The following is a 14,783-nucleotide window of genomic DNA, read 5'->3' as shown; positions in this document are numbered from 1 at the left end:
CTTGGTCTCCCAGGTTGGGGTAATGGAGAGAGGGGCATCAGGAGTGATCTGGAGGCAAGGAGGAGTGGGCTGACTTTCAGCAGCTTCCACCTTGCCTCATCCTCGAAATACCCCCCAAAAAGGGCAAATGGAGGCCTCGTCACCAACCCGGCTGTCATATTGCCCTGGTTCCAATTGGTAAATGAGCCACTGCCTGTAAGAAATATGGGAAATTAGGCCAGTCACCTGTTGAGGCTCTTAAGTGGCTGTTAATTAACCATTTAAGAATTTTAATTGTTGGTGGCTCAGGAAGGTCCCCAGTGAATTTTCTTGTCTAGCTCTTAATTCTGAGGCGGTTAGAACAGGGTGAGTTTCTTTCTGGGGCCAACTCACTCAACCTATTTACCCTTGTTGCTACCTTCCTCACTCCCACTACAGAAGGGAAAACTGCATCCATCAAAATTCATGAAGTTACAGAAGTTCTTTGTCATAAATGAAACAAACTAAACAATGAGTGGTCTCTGACGTGTACTTTCATTACAAAATTTTTTTTTAGGCTAAATTTTCTGAACCAAAGAATTGTTCCAGAGCTGCAATGGTCGCTTGGCCCATCGAGGCTGTACTGGATCTCTGAATGAACAATTTGCCCAAGTAACACTAACCTTGGTACTGGTCTCTGTAATCCTGTTCATTCTTCCTTCTTAGGTTCTTGGCCCTTGTTTTTTAAGGCCTTGATTGAACCTGCACTCAGGCAGAGCTAATTTTGCCAACTAGTTTAAATCTGTATTCTCCCGTTCTCAATCCTTTTACCAGAGCGAACAGTTCTTTTCTCTACATCTATTATTTAATTTAACGTTGACCTGGACTTGTGATTCCTGCAACAAAGAGGCCCAGTTTTATTATTTTCCTTTTTTCTCTCCTCTCATGAATATACTGACATGTTCCTCCTCTCCACAAGCCACTGATTCTCCACTCCTCCCTGAAGGCACCAACCTTCCCCAAACCTCCTGAGGGTGTGGGGTCTTCCTTCGGCTTGATTCCACTAACACGCACACAACGTGGGCATTAATCTTTGGATTGAAAAGCAGTTGAGATTATTTAGCTGGTGGAACCATCGCTGTCAAAAACAACCAGGTCCCCACTGAAGAACCCACATGCACAGAACAGAAACCACAGGATATCAACCAGCAGCAGCAGCAATTTTGATTTGGTCCCTTTCTCGCCTGAACGATGAGACCAAAGCCAGAGCCAGAGCCTTGCTTGCTCCCATTGCTGATGATGGTTCACTCATTTCAAACTGAAGACCAAATCCAGTGCCATTTTTGATACCTTGCTTCAGTAACAATGATATATTTATCATTAAGTCATCAAGAAGAAATGACAGTTCCTCCAACACGTCCTGTAACTTACATGTTTTGGCATTTTCAAGACCCTAGTTGACATGAAATATGAAATCATGGATAATACTCCGAACATTGCTGAGTTTTTTTCTTAGAAGTTCAGATAGTACAAATGTCTAGTTCCAAGATTCCATGCATAGGCAAAATGTTGGAACTGTTATCATAAAACAATGGAAAAAAACAAATTTTGCCAAATTACACTCGCACATTACACCGCCAATGTGATTCAACTGGCACAAAATCACTGAATAGGTTAGATTAATGACAGCAGAACACATGTGGGTTAAGTGATGCTTCGATCATTTGATGAATTTCATATCACGAATAAGCAAATTTATCACAAGATGTCTTCCAACTAACATTACAAGTTGCAAATCACAGGGGTTCCAGGAAACTTACTTCTGTGAATTTTTATGAGCATGATAAAGACAAAAGATAATCGTTTAAATTGTGCAATCAGAGCGCTAATGGGAAAATAAAACAACTTTCATCAGGAAAACCATCTGTGCTTTTTAAAGAAATCCTTGATCATGATTGCATTATATATCCACCAAAATAAAGCACAAAATGGATGGTTCCAAATGATCTCAGGTACCTAATTACAGTTGGAAAAATAAAGGTAATGATGCGACTAAACGTTTATCAAGAAAATCTCAGCAAGTGCCCGAAACACAGCATCACTCGAGGCAACAACCCTCTTAACTTCTCTTTTCATTTCCAAATTGCCTGACAATATAGTGGAAAAAGAATCAAGATTCCTGAGTTTGGGAAATAACATTGCAAATTCTCTCTCACAGCAGCAAACAAATATGTTCATTTTAGCATGAATCCTGCTGAATTTAGATGATGCCAATGTATAAAACACAAATAGTAACTGCACAAATCCCAAACGGGGCTCACACGCGAGTTTTGTAAATACCATTGATTGCCTCTTTGACGGCTGAATCTACAGGAATTATATTCTTCTTCACGAGTTCCAAGGGTCCAGGTCTTTGGGCTATCTTCTCATTGAGATCATCAGCTAGCCTAGCCCTTTTGAGTTTCATTTGAGTTGCTTGAAGTGTACCTTCTGCAGCTGTGTCTATTGGACCAAAAGATAAACTTAGCAACAACCGCCAAGACAAAAAAATGTCCATTTTATGCTGGCTTTAGGAAATTTCCACACAAGTAATCGGTCTCATTCAAACCTTATATCTGAACATACTGCTAGCAGTAATTTCAGTTGCTTGGTTAAGTGCAGTTGTATAATTGTGTGAAAACATTGACTTCATTGTAGTTGCTTGATCTGACCTATCAGCTTCCACACCCTTGTTAACCAATCTTCAACAGTTTAGCATTAAGGTTGAAAACCCTCCAAGATTGTCAACTAGGCTCTGGGAATTTGAAACTAATATCTGGTCAACAGATGAGAAACCCTGGAGAATAATCATCTTTGAATACTTTTGTTTTATTAGTTATAAAATATATTGCAGATGACACAGAATTGAAAGAAATGGTGGACTGTCTCAAAAGGCAGAAGGAATTGACAGGTTGACCTTCTGGAATGCGTCCATTGACCAGCTGACAACCCTCTGTAATGTCACTCCTCAGTCAATTCAAGTGTTGGGATGGTAAAGTTAGCTTGCTCTTAGATCATTTTGTTGCATGGGGAGTTGGTGGCATCATTGTAATGTCTTTAGACTAGTAATGTAGGTCTCTATTTCTAGAGACACAGGTTCAAATCTCACCACAGCAGTTGGTGGTCACTCTTGTATCATGATGCTTCTGGGCCAGTCGATGGTTTTCAAAGATGCTATGGGGTAGAGCGATTGAGAGACTTCAAATAGTTGGCCAACAAAGTTTCTTTAGGAACAAAACCAGAAATTGCTAGAAAAGATCAGCATGTGTGGCGTGAAATCAAAGTTAAATGTTTCAGGTTAAGTGATCTTTCTCAGAACTGATGGGAGCTGGGAAAATGGATGTGAGTTTGCTCGCTGAGCTGGAAGGTTCGTTTTCAGACGTTTCGTCACCATTCTAGGTAACATCATCAATGAGCCTCCGGTGAAGCGCTGGTGTTATGTCCCGCTTTCTATTTATCTGTTTAGGTTTCCTTGGGTTGCTGATGTCATTTCCTGCATTGGTGATGCCATTTCCTGTTCTTTTTCTCACAGGGTGGTAGATGGGGTCCAAATCAATGTGTTTGTTGATGGAGTTCCGGTTGGAATGCCATGCTTCTTGGAATTCTCATGCACGTCTCATGCAATCCAACCAGAACTCCATCAACAAATACATTGATTTGGAGCCCATCTACCACCCTCTGAGAAAAAGAACAGGAAATGACATCACCAATGTAGGAAATGACATCACTGACCCATGGAAACCTAAACAGATAAATAGAAAGCGGGACATAACACAAGCGCTTCCTGGAGGCTCACTGATGATGCTACCTAGAATGGTGACGAAACGTCTGAAAACGAACCTTCCAGCTCAGCGAGCAAACTCACATCCCGAACCTCAACCTGAGGTACAAATCTTTTCAAAACTTGCTAGCTGGGAAAATGCCAGTTTATATGCACTCAACAGGGTTGGGGGGGTGTGGGTTAATGAGTAAACGATAGATGGGGTTAGAGCTCAAATTGAGGGAAGAACAGTTGGTCAGACAAAGGAACGGATAACAATCTGGCAGGAAGGATGACTCGCTACTAATAGAGACTGCTAGTAGCTATCAAAGGGTTGTGTGTACTAGCAGACGATGTGATAACAAGAACTGGTCGGTTGGGACTGGGGAAAGGACATGGGACAGCTCAAACCCTACAGTTATTGAACTTGATATGGAGTCAGAAGGCTGCAGGGTCCCCCAAGCAGAAAATGAGGTGCTGTTCTTTTAGCTCACGCTGAGCTTTGCTGAAGCACTACAGCAAGCCTGAGACAGAGATATTAGCCATGGAACAGGTCAGTGTGTTAAAGTGGCAGGCAACTGGAAGCTCAGGGTCTTTTGCGTGGACAGAAGTCTCTTTAGGTGCTGGTCAACAAGTTGAGATGGTTGGCCCTGTTGGAATGGTGTACATTAGTAGACAGCTGACAGATTTGCTGCTAAGTTAGTCATTTGGACATTTCAAATTATCAGGTCGTCAGGTGTTCTCAGCACGCTTACACAATGCCCTCTTGCACGCCAATTTAACCTTCTGTGCTGAGGAATTGCCTGCTCTCTTTGGCAGACAGTGGCAGGTCTCCTTATTGTTTCTGCCTGTGTCTGTCTCTCGTGCCAAGCAGATTGCTCTTGCTGAGTTCACCTCATGTCCAATCAGGGGACTTAATTTAAAAGCAGTGACATGTAATCAAAAGTTCAATGCGACCCAGAATTCAATTGGCTTTGGTCATCCTGATATTGCTTTGTAAAACCAGCCCATATTTTTGAAATAACCAAACCAGCAAAGCTGCCTCAATCCTCATAAATGCCTCTGTACAGTGTCACAGGAGGTAAATTGCTTGGCATTTAAAATTTTTGAGTCATTTTTATTCAGATGGATACTATTACAAGGCCTAATATTTTTACAGAAAACTTGGTACTTACCTTGTAGTATATGCATATTAACTAGATCTGCTTTCTCAGGTCTACTCCGAATCTTGTGTTTTAAGTAGTCCTCTGTCTGTAAATCAAATAATGTTATTGAGTGTCAAGTTTAGAAAGTGCAAGCTCATTAAAACATAAAGGAACAAAGCATAACGTGGTATCAAATAGCCTGATCTATCAAAGAATTTTAGGAGCATCTTTTGGTGAAGAGTCAAAAGTAACCATCTGTATGAGCAAAATGCAAGACTTCTAAGAAGTTCGCAATTTAGCATTACAAACAGCTGAATTGCTGACTATATATAAGGCTACATGTGTTCTTTTGAAGTGTACAATCATTTATATATATATCACATCATACTCTTATCACCTGACAGAATGTCCATGAACAAGCATTTCATTTAATGAAATACAGACTTCTTGGGCTTACATTCAAATATTAACAGTTACTTGCTGGCGAGCTGTTTGGCAGACATGAAACCTTGCAGCTTGGGGAGTTGCAAATTGAACTTGAAAAAAACCTCTTTCGATCAATTTGAAATGACACAGCCTTTCATCATGGAAAAAGCAACCTATTTTTGTTGCTTGGGCAAAGATGAGAGGTTTGAGCACTCCAGGCAGAAATTAGAGAATAATAATAGGCTTGCTGCAGCTAACATCAATGTGCGGTCCTATCTGTGAATAACAAATTGTTGAATAGTGAGAAAAAGTATCCTTCTGCCTTCTTATAGGCTTTAAGTTCCTGGTAATGGGTGTCACCAGCTGAATTGACATCAAGGATATCATCTTTCATTACTCTAGCAACCATTCTAGCAGCCTAAGGGTAGAATTGTCAGAAACATGATTGCTGAACACATCCAGTTGCAGACCATCATAAACAACTTACCTGAAGGGTGAGAATACCCCTGCTTTCTCTATTTCATGGACACCACAAAATGAATGAGCTGGCAAGTGTAAAACTGCTGCATGTCTTACATAGACCACACACCACGAACAAGGTGCTCAAGAAAATGGGCCCTCTGGAATTTAGAAGGTTAAAGGGTGATCTGATCGAAGTCTTCAAGACATTTACATGAAAGGACAATGTAGATAAAAGATAATCTATTTCTACTGGGTGGGGATTTTGAAACTAGGGGCATAGTTTGAGAAGAGGGCCAGACTGTTCAGGAGGGATATTAGGAAGCACTTCTACACACACAAAGTGATGGATGTTTGGAACTGCCTTCCACAAATGGCAATGGATGCTGGATCAGCTGTTAATTTTAAATCTGAGATGGATAATATTTTGTTAGGTAAAGGTATTGAGGGATATGGAGCAAAGCCAGGCATATGGAGTCAGGCTACAAATCAGCCATGATCTCACTAAAGGATGGGACAAGCTCGAAGGCTTGAATGGTCTACTCCTATTACTATGTTCCCATGTATATTTCTAAGTCTTGAAGGATGTGGACAATGGCAAGTCAGTTGGACAAATATGATGAGATTCTCAAAAGAACCAGATTCTCACACAGCGGGGGGAAATAATGTCTGATTTCTACAAGCAGGTTGTGAACAGCAAGACAAGACTCGCAAGACATCTATTTGCAGGCATTTCCATCTCATTAGAGCCCAATATCACTTCCTTTATAAACTACTTCCCATTATTCCATGTGCCATACAGAAATCAGACATCGACAATTCCCAATATGAAAGTCACAGCAAGCAACAGGCTGCTCCAGCTTCTGCTCCTTGATCCTCTGCTCCTCCGCCTTGGACAGCAGTCTACAACAGCTCAGGGCACATACTGTGGGCAGTGACTATTTACCACAGTCAATCAAGGGCAGCTCAACATAATGACAATGTGCAGGAAGTGATAGCGCAGTGATCCGCACGGGTTACTGGGGGAATGCAGAGCCGGTTAATTGACACAAAAACTCTGTCTTTAGTGGGGTGCACAATTGTTGGTATGGCTGTTATACATCGATCAGTGAATCTCTACATTGTGGAAATAGGCCCTTGGGCCCAACAAGTCCACACAGGCCCTCAGGGCTTCCCATTCAGACCCATCCCCCTATGACCCACCTAATCGACACATCCCAAAACACTATGGGCAATTTAGCAAGGCCAATCCATCTAGCTGCACATCTTTGGACTTTGGGAAGAAACTGGAGCACCCGGAGGAGACCCGCGCAGACACAGGGGAGAATGTGCAAACTCCACACAGACAGTCACCCGAGGGTGGAATCAAACCCAAGTTTCTGGTGCTGTGAGGCAGCAGTGCTAACCTCTGAGCCACCGTGCTGCCCAATGATCATTCATTGTAGCTCAAAGGCCAGGCAGTCCCTGTTTGTTTTTGGAGCCAATGCAGGTTTTTCTTTGTATCTTTCTTCGCTTCTGCTGTTGTTGAATAAAAGTTAACATTTTCAACTGTTTGAAGGCTTGGCCTTACACTGGGTTCTAACGTGGTATGGTGCTAAGAATGTGTAGCTTCATTCTTGTAGCTGCAGTTTCAAGGGCAGTCAATCAAACAGGTGTTGTAAATAGCATTTCCGAACGTGATCTTGAATCTGCAATGGAGTGTCACCCGTGACAGGTATATGCCATCAGAAGATTTTCTTTTTCATTACAGTTATATGAGATAGTTCACGCAAATTTGCAGAGTGGGAGCTTCCAGAAAACGCAGCAAAATTGAAGCTTTTTTGATAAATTCAGACCTTTTCTTTCATTGGAATGTTTCTGATTTCTGTTGGGTGGCTGGCTTTTATTTGATATTTCCAGACATGAGGCTGAAAGGGCAATTTAGTGGCTAGCAGCTTTGTGTAATAGTTTGTTGCCATAGGAGAACTACAGAACCACTGGTGAGACACTAGAAAATGTTCAGTAACCATGTATGATTTGCAGAAATGGTTCAAAATGTTTAAATATAGTTGAGCAACTGAATCATTGATTCATACAACACAGAATAGGGTTGTTTGGCTCTTTGTAATCAAACTGGCTCTTTTGTAAAGTTATCCAATTAATCTCTGTGACAATCTCCCGTGGATCAGCAAATATTTGTCAGCATATTCAAAAGTTTCCCTATGCAATCTATTCATACATAGATTTAAATGCTTCTCATTATGACTAGAACACATCGGAAACTTGACACAAATATGACTCTGAGAAGTTAGGAGTTGTGGTTGAGGAGTAGTATCTTGTGGGGGAGGAGTTTAATAGGTTTTCCACAACTGGATTCAGTTAGATGCAAAGTTTATATCAGATGACCACTGCTAAGAAGCATAGTCTTATTCAAGTGCCTCTGATCATGCAATTTAGAGGAGACATCTGGAGATTTACTCTGAAATCAAGTTTCTGGGATTTTCTGTGTGTTGACATGAATTATTATAGAAATTCAGCTTACACAAAGGATTATGAACCTCATTATGTAAATTTATTCAATCAAGTTTATTTACTATCTAAACAATAATGCAAATTTCCAAAGAAACTTAATTGCACAATAAGAAAAGAATGACACATTCTTTTGATATTCATTCCGACCAGTATTCACAATTTTTGACATTGTCTGATAAAGGGACATAGAGTCATACAGGCATACAGCACAGAAATAGGCTCTTCAGTCCAACTCGTCCATACCAACCAGATATTATAAGCTGATCTCATCCCATCTGCTAGCATTTGGCCTATATCCTCTAACTCCTTCCTCTTCATATACCCTTCAAGATGCGTATTAACTTCTGTTATTCTCCCGGCCTCAAACATCTCCCCTGGCAGTTCATTCCAAACACGCACCATCCTCTGTGTGAAAACATTCACCTCCTTCCCCTTTTAAATCTTTCCCCTCTCAATTAAAACTCTGCCTTCTACTTTTAGACTTCCCAGCCCTAGGGAAAAGACCTTGGCTATTCACCCTTTCCATGCCCCCTCATTATTTTATAAACGTCAAGGGTCACGGGCAAGAGATAATGGGAACTGCAGATGCTGGAGAATCCAAGATGACAAATTGTGGAGCTGGATGAACACAGCAGGCCAAGCAGCATAGGGTGCTGCTTGGCCTGCGGGGTTCATCCAGCTCCACACTTTGTTATCTAGGGTCACGGACAAGATTGGTTGTGAATTTTGTTTATGATGACACTTCCAAATTTTGGTCGCATTCATTAGGACAATTTTTAAAATGTAAGATTCAGAGTTACAACGTGGCTTGTAAGGCAATCTGTTTAAAAAGAAAATGTGCAGAGGTGGAGAGGATGGCTGTCTAGTCTACTGGGGGACACACATCCCCTTATGCGACAGTTCAGCAACTTGAATGGGATGAGACTGTGACTGTTCCAGATTAAACTGGGGAAATCCATTCACAGGTAGAACAAATATGTGGGAGGTGTTTAGAAGTACTTTAATGCGATACAAAACCAGTTATACCCCTGACAGGTAAGAACCTGTCAAAAAGTATGTTACCTTGGATAGCTCAGTGGCAACATGAAACTAGAACGAAAAGTAGCTCACAGCCTTGTTAATCAGAGAGATACAAAGAACAACAAAAGATGACAAACAACTGAGTTACAAAAATGAAGCATAAAAGAAACTTGCAAGTGATATCAACGTCAATATGAGAATTCTGTATTAGGTTATAGCTTGACTGCTGTCAAGTCTTACTGCAAGCGTACAAGGTGCAGGTGAAATCACACCTGGACTGCTGTGAGCAGTTTTGGTCCCCTTATTTAAAGGAAAATATGATTTCATTGGAGTCAGTTCAGAGAAGGTTCATGAGGATAATCCCTGGTATGGTGAGATTGTCTTCAGAGCAAAGGTTAACCAGTCTGGGACTCAACTCACTGGGGTTTAGAGGAATGAGAGTTGATCTCAGTGAAAGCTACAGGATTCTTAGGGGATAACAAGGTGTAGAGCTGGAGGAACACAGCAGGCCAAGCAGCATCAGAGGAGCAGGAAAGCTAATGTTTCGGGTCTGGACCCTTCTTCAGAAATGGGGTAAGGGAAGGGGATTCTGAAATAAATAGGGGAGAGGGGGAGGCAGATGGAAGATGGATAAAGGAGCAGATTGGACGAGAGGAGACAATTCTTAAGGGGCTTGACAAAGTAAATGCTGAGAGAATGTTTTCTCTCACGGGAGAGTCTTGTACCAGAGGACAAAAGCTCAGAATAAAGGGGCACCAATTTAAGACTGAAGTGAGGAGGAATTTCTTCTCTCAAAGGGCTGTCAGTCCTTGGAACTCCTTGCCACAAAGTTCTTGTGTATATTTAAAATTGAGATAGACAAATTTGTAATCATTAAGGGAGTCAAGAATTACGGGGAAAGGGCAGTAAAGTGGACTTGAGGAAAGCCAGATCAGCCATGATTCAACTGAAAGGCAGAGCAGGTTTGAGGGGTCGTGTTCTTATTTCTTATGATCACTTTTGTGCAGCCATGGAGTTGACCACTCTAGAACACTTATCCCATATACTATTGGTTCCTGGCTAATTAGTTTCTTGCTCTGTTTGCTTACACAACAAAAAGAAAGATGGTATCTAATGATCCTAATTAAATTTTGAAATGATGACTAAATTAGTGGAAAAGGTGATGTGTAAAATATTCAACGGGCTTCCAAAGCTACTTCATAAACTTTGTTGTGAGAGATTTAGCGAAAGTTAAAGCTCAATATAGTTGAAGGCAAATTATTGAATTTGAATAAATATTGAATTATGGAATTTGGCTGAGTTGCAACAGACAAGGAATACAGATGATTGGCAGACAGTAAGTGGCTAATACCATTTCACAGGGACTTGCGTTAGGACTTCAACAATTGATTAATAACAATTTAGGTAACGGGACAGAGGGCGACAAATCCAAGCTTATTGATGATACAACGAGAGTTAACATTACAAGTAATGTTTACAATGAGATACTGATGAATGAAGCGAATGTGCAAAATGGTGACCAATGGATTTTGCTACAGGCATATGGGAGGTCATGCACTTTATTAGAATGATATCTTGAATTCCACATTAGATGATGGACAGATAGTATAAAAAAAACTAGACTTTACTTGCTGAAATTTCGAAGGTGATTTGATTGAAATTTGAGAAGAACAGGATAAAGAATAGAGCAAGAGGAAGTATTTTCACTCATCTGAAATCTAGGATCAGAGGAAATGTCTTCAAATTAGGGGCACATATTTCAAGAGGTGTTTCTACCCACGAAACGTGAGAAAAGTCTGGAATCCTCCTTTGCAAACTGATGGTTGGTCAATCACAAATTTTAAATCTGAGATCACTAGATTTCTGTCTAACAAAGGTGTTAAGGGATAAAGGTCAAAACATAGCTCTATTGCGTCAGCATGAATGATGGAACAGATCCAATGGGCTAAACAGCCTCTTCTGGCTCCGATGTTTTGTAACTCCTCTGTAAAGGTAAACAGTGTCATTCTAAGCATTGTACATTGTAAAATTAATCCGTATAAGACACTATGGAAGAACAGATTTATGAGCCCATCCATGTCATCGTAATACACATCATGTGTTAAATGGGTAACTACCAGATGTTCTTTGGATGGGCTTAACATTTTAATTTCCTGCCCTAATTATTCATTTGAATAGTGCTTTGAAGATGATGGGAAAGTAACGATGTACTGAGGAAAATAGATCTATTACAACTGTAGATCAATGTTTGTTTATATTTCATGTGCGATTATATTTGTATTCTAAAATATTTGACGTTCTTGTTGTTTTTGTCATAACATAGCAGAGTCTGTAAAATATCAAATACTAAGCAACATCATCTAATCTGAAGTTGTATTGGCAGTACATAATCTTGGATGTGATTAGTATAGCCTTAAAAATCGATTCTCATCCTAGGATTAAATATTCACTCCATTGTGCCTCTGCTGACTGTTTGAAAGAGCTATCTAGCTCATTTGCTCTTCTCCATATCCCAAAAGTTATTCCCTTTCAAGTATTTATCCATTCCTGGTTAGGTGAAAAAGACATTTAGTCACAATTTGTGATTATCATTCTGTGCAAAAGACTAACCATTCTATTAATTTTCAACCAAACCTTAACTGGCTGGAAAACAGTAGCAGGGTGAAGTCAGTTTCAAATTGAAATTGGACAAACACTGGATAGGGAATAACTTATAGGGATATAGGAAGAGATGAGTGGATGAGTTAAACAGTTCTTTCAAATAGCCAGCAGAGGCATGATGGAGTGAATATGTAACTCTAGGATGAGAATCGATTTTAAGGTCATATTAATCAAATCCAATATTATGTACTGCCTATATAACTTCACATCAGATAGTGTTGCTTAGCATTAAACGTTCTATGGACCCTGTTGTGTTATTACAAAAACAACAAGAACATCAAATATTTTAAAATACAAATATAATCACACATGAAATATAAACAAACATTGATCTGCAGTTGTAATAGGTCTACCTTCTTCAGTGCATTGTTACTTTCCCATCAACTTTAAAGCACTATTCAAATGAACAATTAAGACAGGAAATTAAAATGTTAAGCCCATCCAAGGAACAGCTGGTAGTTACCCATTTAATACATGACATGTATTACGGTGATATGGATGGGGCTTATGATATGGGTTCATAAATCTGTTCTTCCACAATGTCTTGTACAGATTAATTATAATGTAGAACCCACTTATAATCATATTAAGATGTATTTGCCGTTCACGATATTTTGGGGCGTGTCATTAAATCACAAAAGTATACACATCTACAAATGTATGAATTATGAGCAGAAGTTGACCATTTGTCCCTTTGAACCTATTCCAAAAGATCACGGCTGATCCATTGCTGTTTTGACTTCCATATTCCCACCTAAGTCTGACAGATTTTTGTTAGGCAGTGGAATGAAAAGTTATCTACCCGTGTCTTGAAATATTCGATGATCAAGCCTCTTTCACTTTGGGGCAGAGTTCCAAAATTGCAAAACCCTCTGAAAAGAAAATACGTCACATCTCTACCCTAAAACGGTAAACACTATTTTTAAAAGAATGCTCCCCTAACTCTGGACTCACCCACAGGAGGAAACATCCTTCCCACATCCACTTTGTCAAGACCATTCAGGATATTACATACCTGAGTCAGGTTGGCCTTCACTCTTCTAAACTTTATTGACAAGAAGACAAACTTGCCCAGCTTTTCTTCATAACTCAACCCTCTCATTTCACTGGCCTTCTTAATTTCCCACTGGACCTGTTACTAACATTTGTGACATTTTTATCCCTTCATGGGATGTGCATATTACTAGCTGGCCTGTCCCAAGCTGTCTTAGTGGTGAGCTGCCTTCTTGAACCACTGAAGTCCATGTGTTAGAGGTAGACCCACAATGCCTTTGGAGAGGGAATTCCTTGGTCTGGACCCAGCGACATTGAAGGAAAAGTGATACATTTCCAAATCAGGATGAGTAGTAGCTTGGAGAGGAAATTGCAGGTGCTGCTGTGCCGATTTGTTGGCTGCCTTTGTCTTTCTAGGTTTTAGGTTTGGAAAGTGTGTTGTAAGGGGTCTTTCTTGGTGAATTTCTGTATCCTGTAAATGGTACACACTATTGCCGCTGAGCATCAGTAGCAGAGTGAGTGAATGATCACTCTGCAAATCAGAATTCTGTGGTCATTCTTCATTTTGGTAATATTTCAATTTTTTCCCCTCTTGCTAAAGGGAACAACTTCACATTTTCCAATGATTGTTCACTATCAAATTTTTGCCAACTCACGTAACCGATCTACATTGGCCCGCATCCATGTTATGTCATATGCACAGCATATTTTCTGACCTATCTTTGTATCATCTACAAATTTAGCTTCCCTCATCTAAGTCAGTCATTGACATTAATTGTAAACAGGTTGATGCCCTCAGCTTAGACCCTTGAGGAGCTCTACTTATCATATTCTGCCAATCATAAAATGATCCATTCGTGCATACTATCTGATTTTTTTAACCACCCAGCAAATTTCGGTCGTCATGCTGGTATATTACCCACTGCACCATGTGCTTTGACTTTATGAAATAACCTTCAATTTGGCAATTTATCAAACGCATTCTGTAAATCCAAGTAAAGAATGTGTCCGGGTGTATCTTTACCCACTGAGCATGATACTCTTTCAAGTAACTCCAATAACTCCAATAAGGATACAGAATTGGCTGGCCAACAGAAGACAGCGAGTGCTAGTAGAAGGAAAATATTCTGCCTGGAAGTCAGTGGTGAGTGGGGTTCCACAGGGCTCTGTCCTTGGGCCTCTACTGTTTGTAATTTTTATTAATGACTTGGATGAGGGGATTGAAGGATGGGTCAGCAAGTTTGCCGACGACACAAAGGTCTGAGGTGTCGTTGACAGTGTAGAGGGCTGTTGTAGACTGCAGCGGGACATTGACAGGATGCAGAGATGGGCTGAGAGGTGGCAGATGGAGTTCAACCTGGATAAATGCGAGGTGATGCATTTTGGAAGGTCGAATTTGAAAGCTGAGTACAGGATTAAGGATAGGATTCTTGGCAGCGTGGAGGAACAGAGGGATCTTGGTGTGCAGATACATAGATCCCTTAAAATGGCCACCCAAGTGGACAGGGTTGTTAAGAAAACATATGGTGTTTTGGCTTTCATTAACAGGGGGATTGAGTTTAAGAGTCGTGAGATCTTGTTGCAGCTCTATAAAACTTTGGTTAGACCGCACTTGGAATACTGCGTCCAGTTCTGGGCGCCCTATTATAGGAAAGATGTGGATGCTTTGGAGAGGGTTCAGAGGAGGTTTACCAGGATGCTGCCTGGACTGGAGGGCTTATCTTATGAAGAGAGGTTGACTGAGCTCGGTCTCTTTTCATTGGAGAAAAGGAGGAGGAGAGGGGACCTAATTGAGGTATACAAGATAATGA

The 14,783-nt window shown here is 40.5% G+C and overlaps 1 protein-coding gene across 6 annotated transcripts in view; it reads right to left on the bottom strand.

The window, feature by feature from the left end:
* The window catches only part of LOC125463642 (myocardin), a 600,727-nt gene that overhangs the window by 56,395 nt on the left and 529,549 nt on the right, over window positions 1-14,783 (bottom strand). For all 6 annotated transcript variants that reach the window (XM_059653806.1, XM_059653807.1, XM_048555183.2 and 3 more), the window contains 2 exons: window positions 4,933-5,008; window positions 2,299-2,460 (listed from right to left, as the gene is read on the bottom strand). In XM_059653806.1, coding sequence (XP_059509789.1) covers window positions 2,299-2,460; window positions 4,933-5,008 — 238 coding nt within the window. The remainder of the gene's footprint in view (window positions 1-2,298; window positions 2,461-4,932; window positions 5,009-14,783) is intronic.

Source organism: Stegostoma tigrinum, chromosome 22 (genome assembly GCF_030684315.1).
Source record: "Stegostoma tigrinum isolate sSteTig4 chromosome 22, sSteTig4.hap1, whole genome shotgun sequence".
NCBI classification, from domain to species: domain Eukaryota; kingdom Metazoa; phylum Chordata; class Chondrichthyes; order Orectolobiformes; family Stegostomatidae; genus Stegostoma; species Stegostoma tigrinum.
Note: the sequence above shows the minus strand (reverse complement) of the source record. Positions and strands in the feature narration are given on the sequence as shown.